General features: G+C 40.4%; 1 protein-coding gene across 7 annotated transcripts in view; it reads right to left on the bottom strand.

Annotated features, from left to right (window-relative positions):
• Positions 1-23,894, bottom strand: part of msi2b (musashi RNA-binding protein 2b) — a 350,443-nt gene that overhangs the window by 139,012 nt on the left and 187,537 nt on the right. For all 7 annotated transcript variants that reach the window (XM_083885953.1, XM_083885952.1, XM_083885951.1 and 4 more), the window contains exon 7: positions 12,611-12,659. In XM_083885953.1, the coding sequence (XP_083742079.1) occupies positions 12,611-12,659 (49 nt within the window). The remainder of the gene's footprint in view (positions 1-12,610; positions 12,660-23,894) is intronic.

Raw genomic sequence — 23,894 nt, 5'->3', positions numbered from 1 at the left:
CAGAAATAACATGATGGGTTGAGGCAGGTGTACCTGTGGTTATAGAGCCACGCTGTCCTACTGAAACCAAGCAGAGAGAGAGGGGACTCGCTGCAGTGCTCCACTGTTAATGTGAGTCCCACAGCTGATTGCTAGAAAAAGTCATTCATAAAGTTAAACAATATCACTCTGCTACTCCTGTTTTCTTTTGTAAGTCATCTAAATGACCTGTTTTTAACTCTGAGACTATCAGCATGAGGGAACAGGAGGCAAACAGATAGAGACAGCTGTTTTTTTTTCATATCCAAATTATTGATTTCTCTAAATCGATTCATAATTGTGCAGGAGAGAATTATGAAGCATCCAAGAATTGAGTTTTTCCCCCACCCATAGTGTCTTACATTTTGTATCTGAGTGTGAGTGGATGAAGATTCCAGGTCACGGTGGATACAGTCTTACAGGAGGTTTAACCTTGGTAAATCTACTATTAGGTGTTCAGAGAATGATGATATGAGCCGTGGATCCTCCCCGATGGTTTCACTTTCTATGAGCATCAAACAGGTCACAAATAGAGAAGCTATGGGAGTATTACAAGGTCAGAGGTCGGCTAACTCTCAATATGATGACAATTCCAAGCTGGCATTTTCATTTCCTGAAGAAACTGATTCCCCATGGCAGCTGAGGCCAAAGATGTTTGCTTATTTTTTTGTTCAAATAAGTCTGCTCCCAAAACAGAGAATCTAATGTGCAGTGTGTGCACAAGGAATCATGACTGCATTCACATACACTGTGTATCTGAGGAAAATTCTAATTGATATGGCTTTGCAAACACATTCACATCAATAAAAATCAGACGCTGCCATTATTTGACAAATGTGCCTCTTCTTTTCTCCACATTTCCCCCCTTTGAGTTTGTCCTTCAAATGTCTTCAGAGTTGCAGCTGTGCAGCCAAGCAGCAGTAGCTGATGTTTTTAATGGCACAGGGTTTGTCTCCTGGTGGCGAGATAAACATGGGAAAGAGATTAAAACCCCAGGCTTTCTTCCACAATCTCCAGCCTTCATCCTCCTTCCCATTTGCGGTGGACATGCAGGGCCGGCACAGTGGACTCCAACTCAAAACCAAACTCACCCATTCTGTGAGGCAAACCATAAGATGTACACGTGACTGTACGGCAACACTGATAGAGGGGCAGGTGTCAGCAACGTGACAGATGACAAGGAGAGGAGTCTTCTGTGCACTTTAATCATCAACCTGTCAAAAATATCTCATCATGGCTCATTGCAGAATACAAGCAAGACTGTGCACAGCCACCTCTGTAATGCTGCTATTGATTTTGAGATGAGTCTGTTGGGTGGCTAATGTCAGGATCTGGACCGCAGCAAACACCCCTGTGGAGGAAGAGGTGGGGCCAAAGGCACAGGCAAGGCTGAGTCATGCGTTGCCCTCCTGTTGAGCCACAAATCCAGGCGCTGATGAGCTCAAGCAGAGTGGCGACACACATGCACACATCATTTCCTTTGCTGTCATCATGGGGCCAAGATGAGGGGGCCCTCAGGTGGAGGTAGATCTACAGCATATGATTAGCTCTGCCATTTAAATGACATTCACACTAATCACTGAGATTTGGCCTGTTAAGGACACGTTGAGGGATATACTGACAGGAAATGTGCATGTCTGACTGATTCCACTTGATGTTGTTTCAAGGTCAAGCTGTAGTGTGCCAGTGGTTTCCAAATGCTAACACTTTTTTTTACTTTATATAAAAAAGTTGTCTTGGAAAAAAATCTGACACGGATCACCAGATACCACTTTTTTGTGTCTGACAAAAAATATTCCAATATATATTTATATATATTATATACACAATATTCCAAAGTTACTGCATGTATTGGTCAAAACATCAGGCCAATAGAGTATTTTAACTCGTTTAAAAAAAATAATTAAGCTTTAAGCACCAAAAAAGACGCCATATCCTGGGTCGAATCGGGTGTGTGAGCTCCAAATTGTGGCGCAGCGCTAGGGCGCGCACCTCTGAATTTTTCTTGCGTGCCAACTCTTCATTTTCAATGGAAGACAGTCATATGGCCTTAAATTCATGGAAGGATATTGTTACCACATTACAAAAAGACAATGTTTTTTGTCGTAGGATGTAAAAAAAAGAGGGATCATTTGTGAAGGGCAAAAGAGGAGCCAATGGAAAGAAGAGTGGTGGAGCTGGGATGTTTGTCCCAATACGTGAAACACATAAGGACGCGGTCATTTAATCGGCAGCACAAGTTGAATATTTAGGTTGTACGCCCCCTGCCGTTGTGGCAAATACTATAACGAACAACATGCTGAACGTGCTGAGCATAAGCACCTCCGTACATACTTGTATGGACGCGCTATGTCTGCGGGGCCACACGTGAGTATAAACAAGGCTTTACATCTTCTGGGAGCCAAGAGACAGAATCATCACATTTACATAGCACAACCTCCTCCTGGTCTAGCTGTCAGTGAAACCACTCCCCTCTTTATGAGCTACTTTTCATCACAGAATCTGGAGCACAGATACTATTTTGTGAGCTACACAGAACAATACATATACAACATTTGAAATTAAATAACTTGAAAAATATATCAGTGCGATGGCTTATTCTATTGTAATTTCTTGTCCTTACACTCGTGTAGTCATATTTCCATCATCTGTTTTTGTTGTTTCATAAAAATGAAAAACACTATATACTATACTTAAGAGTTAGAAGGATCGAAGATAGATACAAATCTCTAATATCAAATAAAATTAAATACATTTAAGTTGCTCTGTGGTGAAGTGTGGATGGATCAGTCTGTTACTGAATGAGCTGATGATGTGCTAACTCTCAGCTAGTTGCTAAATCATTAGCATCACATGATGCAATACTTCATACACAATACTTCATACACAAAGATGTGCCATTCACACATTATTCAAGCACATATGCATTTTAAAACAACAATAGAGAGCTAGCTAGAGCTGGCACGAGGCATGAGCAAACTAAGCGGCTCCCATAAAGAAGTGCAAGTAACAAGATATTTTTTTATTCCTAACTGTAATGTGATTAATATTATTGTTATTATTACTATTACTATCATTATTATTATTATAAATATTACTATTATTAGTAGTAGTAACGTGTTACATTACTGCATACATTTTGGGAATGAGAATATGTCATATACTTTGGGAATTCCCTGCCTTCTGCATTTGCATCTGCAATTCCTTTGCCCTCTCTGAGAAAGGTTTTTGTTTTGTGTACACACACATATACAAGGTTCACTCTATCAGAGTCGGTTATCTTATTTGGCGATAATGCAGGATCGCTGAAATTAAGAGTCTCTGATCCATCCTGCTCAGCGATTCCCCCGCCCCACTGCACTGTGACTGTCATCTGTTTAGTGGGCTCTCTCTGCATCTTCTCTCACCTGCAGCCTGAATCTGTCCATCCACTCCCCGTGCAGGCAGCACATCCTGCATCACTCATCTACAGAACTGCAACGTCCTCCTACTCTCTCTCTCCGCTGTTTCTTACCTTGCTCTCGATTAACATTACTGCCCGGCGCTGCACTTGTTCCTTTTGTCAAAAAATCCCTCAAGCCTCTACTTTCCTCTTCTCTTTTCTCTTCTGCACACTGGACCGAAAAGTGTTCGCTGCATTCCAAAAAAAGTTGATATTTTCATCTTGGTGTAACAAAGACACGCTGCAACAGATCATGTCCGAACGACACCGCTCTTGCTTGTTGATTGCGTCTGTCACTTCACCATGAAAGATAATGTATCTATGTGGATAAAAAAAGGCTCTGGACCATTGCTGCTTTACATCACAGTACCCCAAGGAGCTGCCATCTGTAAACGCTATAACTCGTGCAGAACACACAGGGATTCATTTGTTTAACAAGAGATTGGATGTGGTGGATATTAGCCGACAAAAGACCTGTATTTAAGTTCCACCTTGATAGGTTTTATTCTCTCATAAAATAAATAAATAAAAATAAGAAAAAGAAACAGCAGCAGCCATTTGTTTGTGGAAATATTAGGGTGACAATTTAAATAACTGGTAACTCACCCTCCACACCCCTTATGGAAATTCATGCTTTTCATGAAGAAAATCCATCTTTAAATCTCAAATGACCCTGCGCTCTGTCCCTCTCTCTCTTTCTCTTTTGCCTGAACAAAAGAAGGCATTATCAAACCTCACTCTCAGCAGTGCTAGATCCATTTGATAAACAGCCTGTGTCCTACAGTAGTAATCAGAGGGTATTTTTGAGGGATTTGCAGGCTGGCCAGGAGGCATCTGCTGGAGTGATCTCTAATTGCTAAAAGCGGAGGCCTAGACTGCCTGGCGCTCTTTTGAAGCCATCGGCAGCAGCTTCCAGCCAGAGGAGCCAGCAGGGGGAAGCTTCCTACTGAGCCACACTCTTTCTCTTTATTTCCTTCTCCTTTTCTACCCTCCCTACGCCTTCATTCTACTTTTACTGCCTTTTTTCTTGCACTCAGTCCACCCTATCCTTTTCCCTTCCCATTTCTTCCCTAACTGTAGTTGTTCCGTTTCAGCCCCCTCCCTCTCCCACTCAGTCAATGAGCCAGCAATCACTTTGCAGGCAGACACCCTCTGCTCAGTCGGCCATGTTCAATCCCTAGCACCGGTGGCTGATGAGGCATTGTGGTGACGTCAAACACCGGGGCCTTTCAGGAAGCAACAGTTAAACCTGTGGAGGTGCAGCACTGCCTCCCAGGTTACAGGACTCATACTGGCAGTCTTTGTAGAAAATAATGAATGTAATATGCCAAAGAGATGAAAGATAATGAGGCCAATTATATTTTGCTTCTCGCCCAGTGAGGCGGGAGAAGCAAATTTATGTCAAATAGTTGGTGTATAATGACATCTAATACCACTCAAGCCTTTGTTACAGTATGAGCCTGTGTATCCTAGGGCAAAGACTTCTGCTCTTCAATGCATAGTTTTTAAATCGTGAAAAACACACACACACACACACATACATACACCCGCCACAGCCACTAAATAATAATAGAATATTGCTAGGCTTCAAGAAATGCTGCATATTTGTAGGCTTGGGCAAACACTAGGGAAAAAAAACTTAATTTGCACACACAGCTTCACAGAGACACAACCAGTTTTTTGGTTGTTTGGAAGGCAGCTCGCTCAGTGTGACATTGACTCCTCGATGCCAATTTTACACTGGGAGCTGCACTTGCTAGCTTTGCTGCCAATCCAGGTAAAGAGATTACAGAGACACACAATACAGCCTTCTGTTCGTCTGCCAGCAAGAAAACCAGCCCTTTAAGCCCGCAGAAAAAAAAACAAAAAAACAACAGCCAATGCACAAACTCACACAGCCTTGGCCTCGTCCTTGCACAAAACCAAGATTCCCCTTCCTCTCCAGGAACACTGTGTCTAATATGTGCCTCGCTCTGTCGCTCCCTCATACACCGCTGCCTTGTGACTAAAACAATTCAGCCTACATCTCTTTACCCCTGCTCCCCATTACTGTTGCATATTACTATTACTTGCATCATACAAATAAAAAAGGGATTCTGCGTACAATCAGTCACACAGTCATTATAAAGATGCCCTAATGGGTGCTGCCTGCAAACAAACTATTGTAAAACCATATTAAAAGAAAGTTACTCTGGGATTTCATCATCTTTCTTAATGGTGTTTATTAAAAAAACAAAAAAGGTAGGAGAACCTGGGTCTCGTCCAAAAATAGTGTACCTTCATTTTTAAGTCACAGTAATTAAATGAAAAAAAGGAATGAAAATGAAGACCTTGATGAAAAGTGCAGGGCTGACACTGTTTTTTAGGAGCATGAAACAAACAATCACTGAGGTGTGCAGTTTTGACCCAATTAAACAGCTACTTATAACTGGAAGAGAGTCATTTAGCATCGGGATGTAATGCACTAATTTGCATTGCACGTACTTGTCTTTTTTTGGCGGTTCATGTGGCTCATAGGTATGATGCTGAGATGCTGCTTGTGAATAATCATACCAGATGAAGTGTATATTTATGCTACAGAGTCAGAAATGGTCCGTGGAATTATGCGACATGAGATGTGTTGATGAAGAGAGTGGTAATGTGGTTGAGAGAGAGGGAGGGTTAATTATGGCATGGCAAAGTAGCTCTTATTTAAGGATCAGTAGCAAGACAAGGGATTTGTCCATCATCTACTGTACTTCTTGTACTTACAAATTAAATACTGATTCTTTGCCGGATAATAATACTTGCTGCTCTGCTGCTCTTTCATCACAGTCTCTATTCCTCTCACCTCGGCAATACTCTCCTTTGGAGCTACCAATTGTGTTTGACAGTTAAAATCACATTTTAGCTCACAGATCAGATGTCAGCTTTGCAGGACAGCAGTAGGCAGTGGATGACAGAATGACTCTGACTCTGGGCTATTCCAACTCTTATTTCCCACTCGTATAACTCATCCTGTCATCCGACAGAGGCATGACAAGTGGCGTGGAGGGTGTCAGGGATGACGACAAGTATGTGTCTCCTGTTTCTGTCCCAGAACAAAGTGTTTTGGACTGTACACTTTACAGCCGTGCAATTTAAATTGCTGCAATGTATTACAAATTGTTCTATCAGTGAATAAGTGAACTACTTCATTGTCGAAAATTGTTTATAGCAAGGTCCAATTGTTTAATTTTTTTAATTTTTTTATTATTATTACAATTTATTTTGAAATTTTGTTTTGATAAAGGTGCAGTGTAGGACCTTTGGTTATTTTAATTGTTATTATGTTATCAGACTGCCTCTGTTTGGTCTTTGAACATTATATGACTGCTGCGTCAACTTAAAAACAGGCTCTGTCAAGCAAAACTATCAGACCTGACTGAAGGAGCATTTGTGTGTATACAGAAGCAGTGCAGGGTGGGTGGGGACTAGGATCCTTTCTCCCATCAAACTGCTGCGCATCCAGGTTTTCTGGACACTTTTATGTGTTTTCAGTCAAACTCCCACCTGTTTGCAGTCGACTCACTTTTTATGAGTGCAATGTTTTTGTTGCCTCCATATGTCTAGGCATTAGATAACCACTTATATCAATGTGAGAATGCCACTTTGTGACATAAGAGACAAATTCAACCATAATAAGAAACAGTTGTATGGAGCTGATAGGCTTCATCAGCATTATGTGCAGCAGCTTGAATGTAAAAGACGTTTATTTATATTCAAATGTTATGCACTACATCTTTATCAGGCAGAGCTTTGAGACAACTGTTCTGCTTTTGATAAAGTGACATGTTTTACACCACTTAAAAATCATACAGTTCGCACAGAGCTTGCATAAAACTGATTGACAGCAAAAAGGTGTATATGATGCACCAATTACTTCATCATATAATCTATTACACAGATAATACTGAACAAAAATGTGACTTTAAAATAATAATCAAATCAAAATTGCAAAATCACAATTAGATAAACTCTTCAAATACACACACACAAACACATTATTGTACATCATTCTTAATACATAATACATTCCCTAGCCCCTCACCCTATTTATGTTTTTTGGACCTCACAAAGATCTAAATACAAGAACACACCCAGGTTTGCTGAGCTATTCATCTTACACTGCATCATTTGGACAGCCTTAAAGTCTCAGCCCTGATCTTAACCATACGCTTAGCCCTCAACTTAACCAGTTCCTCAGAAATGAGGTTCTGCTTCCTTAGACCAAGGTGAGTGTTTATGAAAGAAAAGTTTCTAAAGAGGTAAAAAATGCACACACACACACACACACACACATACTCCGATATGGATATAAAATGTGTGGAAAAAGTGTCATTGCTAATGCTAATATTGCTGCTTTTCCATTTTCTGAGTGTCAGGTGGAGAAAAGATTGCGGAGTGTTGGGGACACTGCAGTAGAACATGTAACAATAGGCGCCCTCTGGCATCAACCTCTGGACAGACCAAGCTGTTCACCAAAGACACTGAACTCATCCACAATGCACTGCTGCAGAGGGAAGGGAGGCTTTACAGAGTTCAATTTCCAACACAATTGGCTGTATTCAACTCCTTTAAATGCCAAGGAGATGGTGTGCAGCGTGTGCCTTTGTGAGGAGCTTTGCTTACAGCGAGTGTCCTCTAGCAGAAGAGACAGAGGGAAATGGAGGGATGATAAAGACAAGGCGGGGTGGGGAGAATGGTATGGGACAGAAATAGTGCAACTGTGAAAAGGAAAGGAGAGAAAAAAGAAGAGCGAATGACGGTGAGAGATATAGTAAAAGAAAATGAGCAGAGAAAACGAGAAGGGGAGAAAGAGTCTCCTCTGGCTGTCGCCTCTCCAACCTCACAGGGAGCGTCTGAAGGACAATGCTGCTACTGGTGGAGTGTGATGTTTGTTCTCTATACAATTCACCAATAGCCCACAAAGAAAACACCCCCACAATCAAGTGGTGATCGCGCATCTCATAAACATTATAAACAAACAAAACACAAAGTGTTACAGTGGTATGCAATCCAAAGTCTTTGCAAAATGCTTGATGAGAAAAAAATAAATAGAAAGGTGCTGAGATCTTTGAGTGATACACAACAAGCCTATCAGAGATAATCTGTTACATCACACACTGTTTTTCTGGTTAAAGGCTGCTCACTGCAAAGTCACAACAAATATATCTGGTCTTAATATGTTCGTTCATGTCTTGTATTTTGTTCATCAGAGCTTTTAAGAATGAGAAACTAATATCTATGTTGAAATGTATCTTTTTTAGTTTTCGTAAGTGTCTTTCTTTTTCTGATGTGGGATTTACCTTTATCTCTGCTCTGATTGGAAGCTGTTTTAAACGGCTTCAATTGCAATTGAAACAGTTTTAGAACGGTTTTCATCCCAGTGGCGTTTTCTGCTGAGTTATCTCTGCTCTGCACGGAACTTTTGAAATAAATATAATTCAGCCTCTGGGGGTCCCTCAGTCAAATTAATACCAAAAGACCAAGTTTGATGACACCAGGAAGCAGTGTGGAATCATGGGATTTGTTGTCTAATTTGGTTTCCCAGCACATTTGCCCTGAACGGGGAGAGCTGCGAAAGCAGAATGCTCAGCAAACAATGAGTAATTATGATCCTTTAGTGAAAAATAATAATAAAAACAACAACAACAAATATGTAGTACTATCAAATTACCCTTTCTCACTGTGATGTTTTATGGGGGATTTGCCCCAGAAGTTATAGCAATAACAAATATATAAATTATAAATAAAATAAATTGGTCCATCATCTTGAATAGAATACGATAGAAATGTGGGTTTCTTTAGATTTAAAGAGTGTTTGTGATGCTTTGGCTGTTGTGCATACACTTGCCATTACATAATGCAGAAATAGTATTTTTTAAATCAGTTTGAATTCTTTTGTTGCCACACAAATAAAATTGCCTTGTCTTACTTAGTACAAATCTCTGCAACATACTATCAGTGTGGGGCATCATAGTACTCACTTCCATTACAGCATAACAAACAAGACTACAAATAAATATTTGAGTAAATATTAAAGCATGTTTCGTGGAACATTTGTTTTTGATGTGCTTTGTGTTTAAAACAATGTAAGCTGCTTTTCTTTTAAGGTCCAACATACAATACTTGCACCACTAATCATTTGGTGACCATGTCATGAGTTAGGAAAACACAAATTAGACGGCAGACAGTAGTTACTTGATGAGTCAAGGAGGAGGTCATGTTGTTGGTATATCACACCAATATTAAGTCTTACTCCTCTCCTTGTCTGAAGCATTTTTAGCCAAATAACATGTTTTATTTTAAGGAAATCCAGACAGTCATCTTCAGCTGGACGCTTTGAACTACTTTCTGCCACAACATAGTGATTTGTCTATTTTTATACAGGAAGAACTCGTGAGGAGAGAGAGCAAATGTTGGACTGGCTACCAAAATGAACACAAAAGAGAAGCGTGATAGTCTTGGCTCAGCTCAAAACATCAGTAATCTACCGTTGGTTTTACATAAATAACATTTGTTTTCAATATTTTGTGAGGCAGAATCGTTCACATTGTATCTTTAAGGGTTAGAGCGAGGGCAGATTTTCAAATGTACAGACATGACACCTGTAAATGAAAGACTTACAATTGTGGATAAGGTAATGTGTTTTCTTTTCCTATTTTTATTTTTTTATTTTTTTGAGAATTGCGTCGTGCAAAATAAATAAAGAATGTATTATTCCTACTGCAGTGCCGTGGAAAAAACCTGGGGATTATTTTTTCATGAATCAATCTGTAAGATGAAAATGATCACAGGTGGAAAATTGATTTGGACCGTGAGCTGCCAGATGCCCATCACTTGATTGGAAGGGTAAAGTGGTAAAGTGGGGGCAGGCATTTGGTTTCACTTATAATATATTCAGTGTCCTTTTCATTTGTGGCCATGGGGGCAGATGATCCATTAATATTACACAATTGCACCATTGGCTCTGATGAATTATTCAAATTTTCTTATGGGTCCATAATATTCTATGCAATTCATCTAGAAAGACCAGTTGTATTTTAGGACGAAAGTGGCACATATCTACCATTTCAAATCCCCATTGTAACACGTAATCAAAATGTTGGTTAGTGGAAACAGAAAGTGCAGGAAGAACTGCACCTGCCACCTGCCTCAGTGTCACACTTAATATAAATATGACTGTTGTCATCAGGAAAATTGCCACAGAGGCTGTTTCTCCATCACTGTCTTCATTTGAAGGGCATTTTGCTGCCCAGAGGCAAATGCCTAACACAATCCCTGAGCGTGGCGCCCATCCCCTTCCACAGAGAGCTGGCAGTGCAGCAGACAGGAGAGAGAAAGAGAGAGAGAAAGAGAGAGAGAGAGGAGCCAGAAATAAGATGGAAGGAGAGACTTCGTCTCAAAGTACACACTCACACTGGGTTCTGTCACTACAGATCAAAATCCCCTCAAAGCCACAGATCACTTCCAGTATAGTTCACATGTTCCACACTTAGAAACTGTTTACTAGACTCAAAGAGTTTGTGTGCACAGCATACACACATGCAGAGTTCACACACAGACACAGTAGAAAGAGAAGGGGGGAAAGAACCATACAGCTTTAAGTGTGTGCCAACTGCACTTAAACATTTATACACTTTGAGAGGATGAGACGCTCGGTGTTAAAAGAAAAAAAAAAGAAGAAAATAAAAATGTTTACATTCATATGGCAAAACAGCACTCAGCCCAGTTCAGTGAGACGGTGCGGTACCAGCTCTGCCTACAAGTGAGCTGACTGGTGTGACAAACAGAGAAGCGTCTGCTCCTTTTTCTTGTGGAAATACCTGTCAGTGCCTGTCAACTGCTCTCGCACACAATGATACATGGACACATACACGGGCAGGGACAGGCTGTCTCCTAAAAGTTCCTTAAACACATCTATGTGAGGATTTTTCCAGCTAGTAACAGCCACTGCACATGGTGCTGGAGCAGTGACAGGTCGCTGTGTGCTTACTGCTGGTTAAGTCAGGCCTGCAAGCATGCAGATCATCTTAAAGGGAAAGATCAGGTTTTTGGAAGTGTGGTCCTATGATGTAGAAAAAAAAAATGCACACCCCCAGAGCACTGCAAGAAACCAACATAACAGGAGGCATGGAAGGTTGCTCCTGCACTGAAAACATGGCTGCCAGACGGAACACACACAAACATTTTTTTAACAAAAGCCTCACCTGATAAAATCTGTGTATAAAACCTAAGATATTGGGCTTTTAATCGAATTTTCTGACTGGAAACTTAAGTCTGTATTGTTTTGTAAACCACTCACTCCCGTACCAAAGTCCATGGTGTTAATTATTGATTTTACAACATGGTACACATGGAGTTGTTGATCCACTTGTGCCTCCACCAGTAAGTTGCTCTTGGGAACAGCTCCCATGAGCCTCCCTATGAGCAAAAAACACAGATTTTCTATATGTCCATTGGTGTGGGAGAGTGAATAGTTTACAAACTTCAGTCAAACTCTTGAAGTCTAGATTAGGTGTACCCATTTTAAGAAGCTACAATCTGCTTTTCCATTGCGTCCATGCTGGGGACCACATTTTCAGTGTATTCTCGTCACAGACTGGTTCTCAGCAGGCACAGCAAAGTCAGTGCTGACTATGTGTCAGCACCTTGTACTACCCTACTAAAAAAAAAACCCTGAACTATCACTTTTAATACACAACACCGCATTATGGTGCAGAGAGGACTCCTTGCAAAGTCCTCTGCTTGAGACAGACACGTCCCACTCATCTTAGATAAGGAGGCGATGAGCGAGAGATAAAGTCAGTGCTTCTTCTGGACCTTATCTGACACTGTTATCTGACTGCACGGCACCCACCGTCTCACAATCTTTACACCCTTTAAGCACCTCTGAAACACTCACACCGGCGCATCACCTGACACACGCACACACAAACCATCTGATGCTGAAACATTCTAAACACCATACCAGCTTATTGATTACTTTGACACGCTCCCATTGTTGAACAGATGGTACACCTAATATCATGTGAAATGGAACTGTTTTGTGTTATCTCATGGGGAAAGGACATCAAATTACTATTTTCTCACCTTTCAGAGAGACAAAAATGGAAGCCATGCACTTACCTCTATGTCTGTTAGTAGTCTTATCAAACATAAGCATGGCGTCATCAACCTGGAAGACATAAGAGAAGTTCTGACGTTAGTTTTTCAGTGAGTACTTTGTGCCTTTTTGTCCTCACTGAATCACATCTACTCACAGTAACTGCCCTTATTATATAGTGTTTGCCCTTTTTACTGTTTATCTATAGACTGTTATTGTAATGATACAAAGATGTAGGCAATTTCATTGCGTGGATTAAAAGTGGAAAATGCTTCTTAAAGTGGTAAAAAGGTAATAATGGTATTGAAAATGCATGCAAAAAAATGGAGAATTGATAACAATATGTGTATTTTCACAAATGCCGATGTCCAGTCTTGAGGGAAGTGACAGATAGACACATTCCACTAAACCATAGTGAGAGATGAGAGATCCGTCCTCATCTTGCAGCTGCATCTGCTGCAGATTCTCCCTGAACATCATCCCTCATCACGTCTGATAAAGCCACACACAGACAGACAGCATTTTTCCTTCACACCTCTCTGATAAACAGATCTCCAGACTCACTCTGCTCCCTATACCTCTGTCAAAAAATGTACCTCTGTCAAAAAAAACAAAAAACGCCGACAACAACACAGTGTTCATTTAGCCTGTGATTTTGTCTTGGGAGAAAAATAAAACACGACAGAGGAGTAGTGAGCAGCAGCAGACAGAAACCAAGATGGAACAGGCTGCACCATTTTCTTCCCCTGGTTATGGTGTCTAGGTAAGTGTAACGGTGTAGAAGGCTTGATGCTGTGCATGGGGGAGAAGATGTGCACATGAGCATGTGTCTATGTTTTCATGGGAGGGTGACAAAGCTTCAGGAGGAGATGGGAAGAGACAAGAATAGGGGGTCTCACTCAAGCTCAACTGTCTGATTGGATAAAGAGAAGTGCCTGGCAGCCAGGCAGACTTGTACTGGCACACTCTTGACGCCACCCTCCTGCCACACATTTGGCACACAAGACGCTGGCAAAGCCCAGTTACTCATCGCATGGCTTACAGGCCACATGTGGCACACAGGCACTTTATTTGCATCGCCCCGGAAGATTTAAAAATTGACAAACAGAACTGACAACAGACAGCTGGATTTGAAGTAACCTATATACACAGTACACCTGTGTTTTTCGACTTATTCACAGCATGTCAAGCAGGGTTTAACTAGTATGACATCACTGTAAATAAGAAATGGTCCCAGTCTTACAGTTATAACATGAACCCCCATTTTAAAAGCCTCAGGGTTTGCATTTTGATTCGCACCATATCAGCTTTTGAAACCGGACGTTCACAGCGGTCACAAGCAACCAGAATCCTATTGGACGATACTTATTGTCAGTCACACTGGTGTCAACTCATATGTGCTGTTTTTTTAAGTCTTTATTCCTATAACTTTTCGAGGAACAAGTCATCTTTGACATGCGGAAAAAACTGACGAAAGCAGAGGAGACTGTGTAGTTCTGTCACTGCTTTCACGACCCACCAACCTAATTTCTGCTCACGGAGTTGTTGCGGGTGGAATCGGAGACGCGTCTGAGACTCGTTGCGTTTGGCACAAATGTTCTTCAAAGGTCACAGGTCACTAAGAGGAGCTGAATGAGGCTGTTTGGTCCAAACATCTGATGACTGGTAACTGTGTCACCATCACCTTTGCAACAATAATAACTCCTTGTACACTCTGCACTGCTAATTCCAAACCTCTGCCTCCAGCACCAAGCATCAGACACAGCCATTATCAAGTGTTTAAGTGTTCATCTGAGTGAAGGGAAAGATTATTAAAAAAAGTGCTAAAAATGTAACTTGAAATGTAACAATAAGCAGTCAGCTGTAACTGTGTTAATGTTTAACCTGAACTGGTACTCATGGGAAACCACACATTCACAGTCACCCACTTGAGTGAGCACACGTTTGAAAAAAAGGGAAAAAAAAGAAGAAAAAAAACTCCTGCCTGAAGTGGGTGGGGATTCAGAGTCTTCAGGTGAATGGAGGTTAATTATACCACCTTATTACAAAGGGTTTGCATTGGATCTGTGTTACAGAGAGTAGAGAGTGTCACGAGTGAGTGAGCAGTGCAAATTATGTTGTGTTTAGCTGGCGGGAATCACTCCATCAATTGTCTTGAATAAACAATTAGAGTGAGGCCTCACTTGCTCATGGCAATACTATGTGTACAATGGGGAAACTACAAAGAAAGGAAGGACATCTATAAGACATTGAACAGTAATTATTTGAAACAGAAATGAGCTGTCAAGAGTGACCATGCATTCAAAAGCCCTGTCTCTGTGGTGATGCAACCTGCACTTTCATGGATGATAATTTCCTCTTCTCTTGACACAGAAGACATGTTTGCTATGTGTTTGATGAATGGAGGAAGAACATAAAAAAAAATGTGGAAATCAGATAAACAGCTGCCAAGCAATACCACCTGTAGCAGAAGCAGCAGTTAAACAGACATTTGTAATGTCACATAATGTAACCTCTATCATGCCACAGCAGCTAATAGAAATCACATTTAAGTGACAAGAAGTAGGATAAGTGGAATTTGTCACGCAGGGGGTTTGTGATTTCATAGTCAGTGTATGAAGAACACGGAGAGACTTTTCAGTTGTTTTTCCTGCTGAAAGGTAACTCCACTGTTACATTCAGTACCTAGCCAGATAATTATATTGTCCTGGAGTTGAATGAAATGAGAGAAAACTTCAATCCAAATCTTTTATCTCTCTGTCTCTTTTTTTTCCCCAGCTGTAATTTTCCTCAGAAGAGCAGAACCAGTTTCTAATGTCTCCACATTTGACAGCGTGAAAGCTTCACAGCAGAGCAAAGATGGAATGGCTGAATATCAGCTATGGTAAACATTTTAATTTGACAGCACTGACAGCTTGTGATCATTTACACAGGAGACGGCAATTCAAAGCGTTTGACTTCTGTCATCTAATATCAATAATATTAGAACAACTGTTTCTATGCCGCATGAGTGTGAGAACCAAATGGTTTGCAAAGAGTGTACCGTTTTTCTTCAAGAGTCAATTTAATGATGGCTGCTGAAAGGGCTGGGCAATATGTCGATATTATATGAATATCATGACAAGAGGCACGATATGGTCTTTGTATATGGATTTTGGATATCGTCACATCTTGATCATTTTTCAAAACAACAAAGAAAACGATAGGCAAGTGTTGTGTTTACTTCGAGAAGCGACGAGTGAGAAAAAAACCCACTTTACGTTAGGTCTGAACACTCTTGAGCTACAGCCGTCCATAATCTGTTCCCATCGAGAGAAACTCTCACGATAGTGTCCACAAAATGGTTGGCTTTATATGGAAACAGTCCACAGCATCAAACATGAGTGCGACTAGACAATCATTGACAGCCTGACAGCAGACAGACAGTTTATTTATGTAAGTGCAATATATAACGTTAAAGTGAGATCTGTGTTGTTGTGGCATTAGTGGACTACCATCCTGTCCGTGACACTCGTACAACAAAGAACACAAACACATAGTGCACTGATGGGTACTTAAACAGAGATGCACATCATGTGAGGGTGACACTCCAGCAGGTCACACAATACAGTACCGGCCTCTCTCTCTCTCTCTCTCTCTCTCTCTCTCTCTCTTTGCCACTTGCGAAGTCTATAGAACCATCTCCCGTGCTTCAGGGCTTTTCAATGTAGTTATTCAAGCAGAACACAACTGTGTGCCTCCATCTGATAGAAGGTTAAGGACCTCTTCACTGCTCACAAAAAAGCCCACCACACAGAGGTGAAGCCAGGCTCACCTCAGGGAAGAAATCTTTCTCTGTCCTCCTCCTCCTCCCCCCCTTCTCTTTCACTCTTCCTTTTCTCCTGGCTGGGTGAAAAGAAAGGTTCAAAGGATAATGGCTGTCTTATCACTATGTAAAAGGGGAATGGGAACTCCAGCGAAGTGCCCGGCCTTTTGTGACAATGAAGAAAAGAGCACAAGTCTATTTCACTGCGGTATATGCACTGGAACAGTCCGTGGCCACTTAAAAAGAGAAGGTTGGTAGAAGACTGAGGCTGAGGGGGCAGGAGCTGGGCAGCTCTTTAACTAGACCTGCAGCAAACACACTTGAACCAAATAACCTTTTCTTAGAAAGGCCCGACAGGACGTACTGGCAATAAAAATTGTTGGCTTTCTTCTAATGTGTCTCTTAATCAAGTCAGAAGCCAGTGATTTGTTACCCTTTTCTCTGAATCCAGATTTGATTAATAAATCCATAGATGATATACAGTATTTGTAATAATGCTTCGAGAATACGCTCACTTGTCATTATGAGGTTGAATGAGAAAAAAAAATACTCCGAAACCAAGGCAAAAAAGGAAAACATGATTTAAAAAGACACATTATTTTTCGACTTTTGACTGTGTAATAAAGCAAGCCTGGGAGGCACTGACCTCACATTATAGTGCCAACAAAGGTGACAGGTGTAATAATAGGAGTAGTACCAGTAGCAGCAGTTACCAGGATACCAATTTAAAGTTTCCAGCATCAGGAGGCAGTGAATGCTGTGGGAGAGGGTGTTTAGGCAAATGAGGTGAAAAAGTCTGAAAGGAAGCGCTGCATGAGATAGTTTCAGAATCACTGTACTATACATCTGAATGCCTATGATATCTTGCAGTCCAGTTATTATTATATCTTATTGTACAAGGTTCTATTCCTTTAGTGCCTGGTCAAGCAACCAATCAAGATTAAGAGATGGAGCAAGAAGGCTTTGCTATTGCTGCAGCACTGACTCATGTGTCCTCTAGGAAGTTATTTTGAAAGATTGATCATATTTCTACAATAGTAAATGCAGCTTTGGGGGATTTGGAGTGTGAAACTTAGTAATGCATATAGGAGGGTGTCCTCTTTTCTTTAAGTGATAGTTATGGTGATGGTGAAGGGAATCTTTAGCGTGTTAACCACTCGCTCCACTGCACCAGTGTCCATAGAGAAAATCAGCATCACAGACATGACTGACTGAGCTGCACTGCAAGAACATATTTAATCTCGACAAAGAAAACATTATAAATGAATTACTCTGAAGCATTTAATGTGGTTCATAATGGATGAGCTGACATGTCCCAATGAATGACTCATTGAGGTTGATTTTAGTGTCACGCACGACTCTCATGATATGTGGTGGAGGCATCAACTGAAATGATTCTTATTGACTTTGAATGGAGCAGCCTTAAGCATTACTTAGATAAAGTTCAACTTTCCATACGGCAGTGTGAGTGTTGGCCAATCAAAGCAAGTTCATTATATCAAAAGGCGCAAGCCAATGAAATCATGCTTAAGCATTTAGCTTCAATGCTACATGGCCATGATGTTGCCAACTCAATGTCAACTTCAAAAGTACTGACCTTTTAGAAATGATTCCCTTCTCAAAAGTAATACTTTCTAACTAAGGAAATGAATGAAGCCTCATATTTACACCTGCACACGCATGTCCAGCACACCTGAATTTGCAGGTGTTGCATTATGGATGCAAATCACTCTCTAATAATATTGAGCTGAAATGCTTGTTTGGATGCAGATCATTTTCATTAAGAAATGTAATTTTACAATTAAACTGGCTGACATGAATGTAACCTTGGTTGGTCAACATTAAATCAACATGAGAGTGAAGCTCCACATCACTCTGGTGTAAGACCATGAGGATTTTTTTTTTAAAAGCCTCCTGTTCCTGTCACCAGTGACCTCTGGAACCTCTTTGACTGCATAACTACTGTATATATGTTTGAACAAAAAATACATTACAATAATCATCAAAAAACACTGTTGAATAATGAATCAAAGGACAAATGCATCAATAAAAGCTAATGCGCTCTGTTCCTGGACAGAAAAAAAAAACTGCAGAGGTGTTGTGTGACAGCGAGAGATTTAAGAGGTCTCGAAATGAATTATGACAGTGATTTACATTGGTGTCAAATACACATTTACATTCAGTCCACGGCTTAAGGCCGCGGCAGAGCAGCTTTCCTGCAATTTGGGGGTTGGCACCGATGTAGATCATATCTGATGGAAAAGGAACAGAGACATGGACCACGGTTAGTGACCCGGGGTCTGATTGTGACCATAGTTTTGTTAAGGATTTGGGTTCGGTCTCTGATCTATATAATTGGTGAGCAAAATTAAAAATTAAAAGACACTAAACAAATAACCATATAAAAGTAGCGATTGATAGAAATAAATAACAATTAATAAATACATTTGTGTCAAATGCCCCAGAGTAAAACAAAATACAAGTGTAAATAAAGGGGAAAAATAAATTGATAAAAATTCTATTAATCTTAAATGTAGACAGAACAATGTGGCCTGTGCGTGTGTTTATCAGCCAATTCGGGTGTCAGTCGTGGTGTCAAGGATTATTGGGATTTGGGCTCACTCTGCCAGCACCTCACTCTGAGCTATATTTGGATGACTTCACAAAAAAAAAGAAAGATAATTCTGAAAAGCTTGCCAGTGCTCTTTCTAGATATGTGGCTAACTCACTTTGGAAAAAAATCTGATAGAAAAAAGTTACTTTTATTCATTTTTAAAAATTAATATATATTTTTTTTATTCTGACTGCACGACTGTGGCAGGATATTATTGTAATCCAAAACATGATTATGCACAATGACACGTGAAAATTGTGCTGTGCTGCGAGGAAGAAAAGGCTTTGACATCACAATTAAAATGTTTTATGCTGCATAACTGGAGCACACCTGCAGTACAACACCAACTTCCATCATAGCGCTGCCTGAAAGAAGATCACACTTGTCCAAATTAGACAATGAAACTTGCTTAAACTAAAAATCAAGACGCAGGATTGCTCATACCAATTAAAGTACCATTCATTACATTGTCCAGTCAATAGACTCATTAGACGTCCCCTTTCAAATTGTGACTTCAGTATGATATATAGCAGAAATAACCAGGCAGGTGTAAATCGTCTGGGATTCAGCCAGCAGCTGCTTCATCGGGAACTCAGCCAAATATGTAGATGCAGGAATACTTCATATGAGATCAAACCTACAAATTGTATTTACCAAATTACACATGGAATCCCACATTAAACACATGTTTAGGACAGCGCTTTGGCTATTAAAAAGAGATAGGTAATCTATTGTATCAAAATACATTCAAAGTCTACACTGTTATGGTTGATTGGTGGATTGTTTACAGTCAATAGAAAGGGAGATACTTTCCAGCATCCATCCATCCATACATCCTCTTACAAAATGATGGTTGGTGGAATAACATAATTTAAAGGTGCATTATGTAATAAATCTAAATCAACTGGCCATAAAATCCTCCTAATATGTCACAGAGACTCAGAAATAATGTTCATATAACATACTGAATTCACCAACAGTTCAGCCAATATTTGCATAAAAAAATATTTTGCAGACTGCAAATCATGTTTATGTTTTGAAATCATGTGTTGGCATGTGGCGCCACCTACCGCCGTCTACCAATCACTGCAGTCAACCACAGGTTGCCAGTTACGTCAGAAAACGAAACCTAAAAGACCTCTGTATTTTGAATTTGAATGTAGTAACCGTTTTTGGCCACATTCTTACATATGGCACCTTTAAAGCCTGGTTGGAACTCGGAGCTAGATTCCTCCCTAATAAAGACCATGCTGAAGTTAGTTTGAAGAAAGCAGTAAGATGCTGTATCTGAAGATTCAATGTGTGGAATGTCCAACAGGAAACTATCCTCACTGTCAATATCCATGTGTTTGAGTGGCATTTCATGGTGTCTTTAACTTGTATGGACGCAGTGACGCATCGTTGCCTCACAGCAAGAAGGTCACCAGGCCTTTCTGTGTGGAGTTTACATGTTCTCCTCATGTGAGTGTGAGTTCTCTTTGGCTGAGTGTGAGAGTGAGTGCTTGTCTTTGTGTGTTGGGATTGGCTCCAGCCCTCCCACGACGCCCATGAACCAATGATCCATCATTTGTGCTAGGCCTGCTATAAGCCAGTAGCTGTGAGCTGTTGGGCACTATCAGAGCCATGGCACTGGCCTATCGAAGGCAATTAATTGGCTAAAACTATTCATCCGTCAACAGTATGAACTACTTCTTTCCAAATACACATTACATAACACACAAAAAACAAATGGATGTTGTGGTTGACCACTGATTGACTGGGTGATCCATACAAACCAGAAATCATTGAATTATCAAACTATTATCATCACGACACAATTGACACATGAGGGTCATATTGAAGGAGAACCCCAGCTGGCACTCGCCTTTCATCAGCAATCGTTTTTGCAGTGCAGTGCATCTAATATTCTATTACAATGATGGCAATTAACGGAGAAATGATAGCAAGCCAGTGACAATGGACAAATTTGTGACAACCCTTCCTATTGTTCTTTTGTAGAGGAAATCTATATCATTGTCTGGGAACGTTGAGCTGTAATGTGCTGCATTCACGCTTGAGCACTTTTACAAGTGCTGGTTTTAACAAGGAGCAGAGGGCAACATTTTAGCTCCCTATAAGCTCTTGCAATTACACCAGGGGGCAAAAGGGACACTGTTCTTAAAGCTTGAGCCTGGATAGATGAGCTTTGTTTTGTTTTTGTCCAGTTCCACAGCAGAGGTCAGGCCAGCTGTGTTTAATCTGGAACGCAACCTCTTTCCTTAGCAAAAATAATATTCCTTATTATAATAGATGAGTGGCACACCTCAGCAGAACTGATACAATTGCACCGCTAGAGTGCAAACACACACACACACAGATAAAAAAGACAGTGTAATATATGGCAAAGCGACTCTTATCTTCTGTCATTTCTGTCTGAACCCGATTCTCCTTAGTTTTTCTTAGTAAATGTGTCTGTGTTATAGTTCTTTCTTGCAAAGCCAGACTTTTTCTTTCACCATTATATTTCTATTGCAATATGTGCATACTCATTGAAAAGGAAATGTGACATTTTCCATTACATTTGGGGGGCCTTTGACAGGGTTTTTAGAAAAAAAACGTTTTTCTTTTTTTTACCGATAGACTAGATCTGCTAAGCTGACTATGATTATTAGTTTGGCTTCGACAATGTATTGTATGGATGCTAGGGAATGTCATGTTTAACTATCTGTGACACATGGACAATAGAACCTAATTGGCAAAATTTAATTATTGTGAAAAAAAAAGCAAGCATCTTAATTTAAATCACAGTCTCAACCCTGAAAATCTCTCAGGGTTTTAAAATTATTAACTATAACTATGTCCTCATCTCTTCTGCCCTGTAAAGACCATGTGGTCCATGAAATAAACCCAAGTGTCCCTGAACCCCACTTCGAGAACCACTGATTTAGTGTGACAAATGATACCAGTGTGCTATGATGTTGTTACTTGCTACGTAGAAAGCACAGAGATTGGCAGGTATGCAGTATGAATGAAGCATGAATGAAGCCCACAGTGAGGGAACAAAGTGAATGGGCATGGAGGCTTCCTGTACACAATTCATGTATATTTTACACCTCATTACCAAAAAAAAATGAGAGCAACAGGAAAAAAAATGTGATTCAAGTGTTTTTCAGCCGTCCTGCAACAGAAGTGATTGTGTATGTAATTATTAATGATATACACCATGGGCTGAATGTCAACACTTATTCCAGTAACTTTCCTTCATGTTGACATTAACAAAATGGCTTGAGAGGAACACTTGAGAAAGACAATTCCTCATATCTGTCAGGATTACATATTTATGAGGTCCCCAGCTCGGCATCCGAGGAGGTCGCTATGGTGATACAAACTGATGTATATTCCAAATCTGAACTTTGCGTGTCGTGGAATGCCTGCAAGCATCGTTGAAATGGTTAGTGTCAGATCCTACTGCAGCGCTCTGTGCTGCTTTCACATCAGCAAATAGACAATTAAAAAGGCAGCCATGCTGTGGCCGCTCTAATCAATGTACTGTTACACAGAAATGTAATGAAAGGATGATGGAGTGATGCCTTCAGGAGCCTGTTTCATATTGTTAGGGCCGGTTGTGACATGGTTGTGACAAAACTGTGTTTTATGTGCACGTCTCATTCTGGCCGTGCACGCCTCAAATAATGACACAAACAAATTTAGAAATAATTTGTTTCTTGTAAACAGACTATATTTCTGATGAATTCTATTTCATGCCTGCTCTTCTCTTTAGTGATGCCAATTATGTGTTCAACAAATGTAAAAGTCAACCAGGGAAACTTATTTATCTTACTTGGAGGTGAGGTGCTAATTAAGGTGGATGTAAATCCTGCTTTGTCCTTCAAATCAGCCATATTAATTACAGAAATGCTGTTTTTTCTCTCCATACATTAGAGTCAATGTAAGCTTTCACAATATTGAAGGAAATTTATTGAGTGATATAAGATTTTTTTCTGACCAAGTTCTTTTTTTCAAAAAAATGTGTTTCTTGGCTAACTGGGCTATAGAATGTGTGCTATTCACATGTCACTAAACATTTTTAAATACGCAAATGTGCACATCTAGGACCTTCCAGTAAGGCTGCATCGAAATTCACCACCTAAAATATATTTGTATATGTTGTGCTGTTGATGTGCAAAGGCCTTAATTTGAGAGGACGGCTGGACCTTCCGCACACAGCTTCCCGAACTCCAGTGATTTGAGGTCCCATAAATTCTGCTATTCCACACTCAGATTAGCAAGAATGTAACGCAACAAGGAGTAAACACATAACACTGACATGCTAAATATTTTGTCTCTATTATAAACTACTAATCCAGAATAACAGTGAACCCTGCATTTTGTCTAATGTCAGCTAGGCTTGGCTCCAGCCCCCCTGTGTTCCCAGAAAAAAATGACCATTTTCGCCATGACTAAGAAACTCAACATATGCAAGTAAAATGTGAGTCCTATTTAACTAGACATACTGTATGTAGATAGTTTTACACTAGATATTTGCACCCAGAAGAAAGAAATCATGCTTGAATGGAGTCTGAGGTCCACATGTAGTACCTCCAAGGCCCACTGGTGGGGTGCAGCCCACACTGGTCCAGCTCACGACTCGATTGCAATAGCATCAGATGTGTTACACTGCTCATTAAAAACTTCCACTTTGACCTGTTTAATGCTGAAAAGGAAATGGTTGGGACTGTTCTCCCTTCCTTCACTGCGTGCTGTTATGACCGGCCTTGTGTTTGGCCTCACAGAGGCATGTCCACACAGTTGAGCTCAGTACGCTTGAGGAAGTAGGCCTCGGCCTCGTCCATCAATCTGCCTGTCTTCCTTTGCCAAGCTGCAGGGAACTACCCATTATGGAGTCATT

Source organism: Microchirus variegatus, assembly GCF_963457635.1.
Source record: "Microchirus variegatus genome assembly, chromosome: 2".
NCBI classification, from domain to species: Eukaryota; Metazoa; Chordata; class Actinopteri; order Pleuronectiformes; family Soleidae; genus Microchirus; species Microchirus variegatus.
This window is presented reverse-complemented; position numbering and strand designations above follow the sequence as displayed.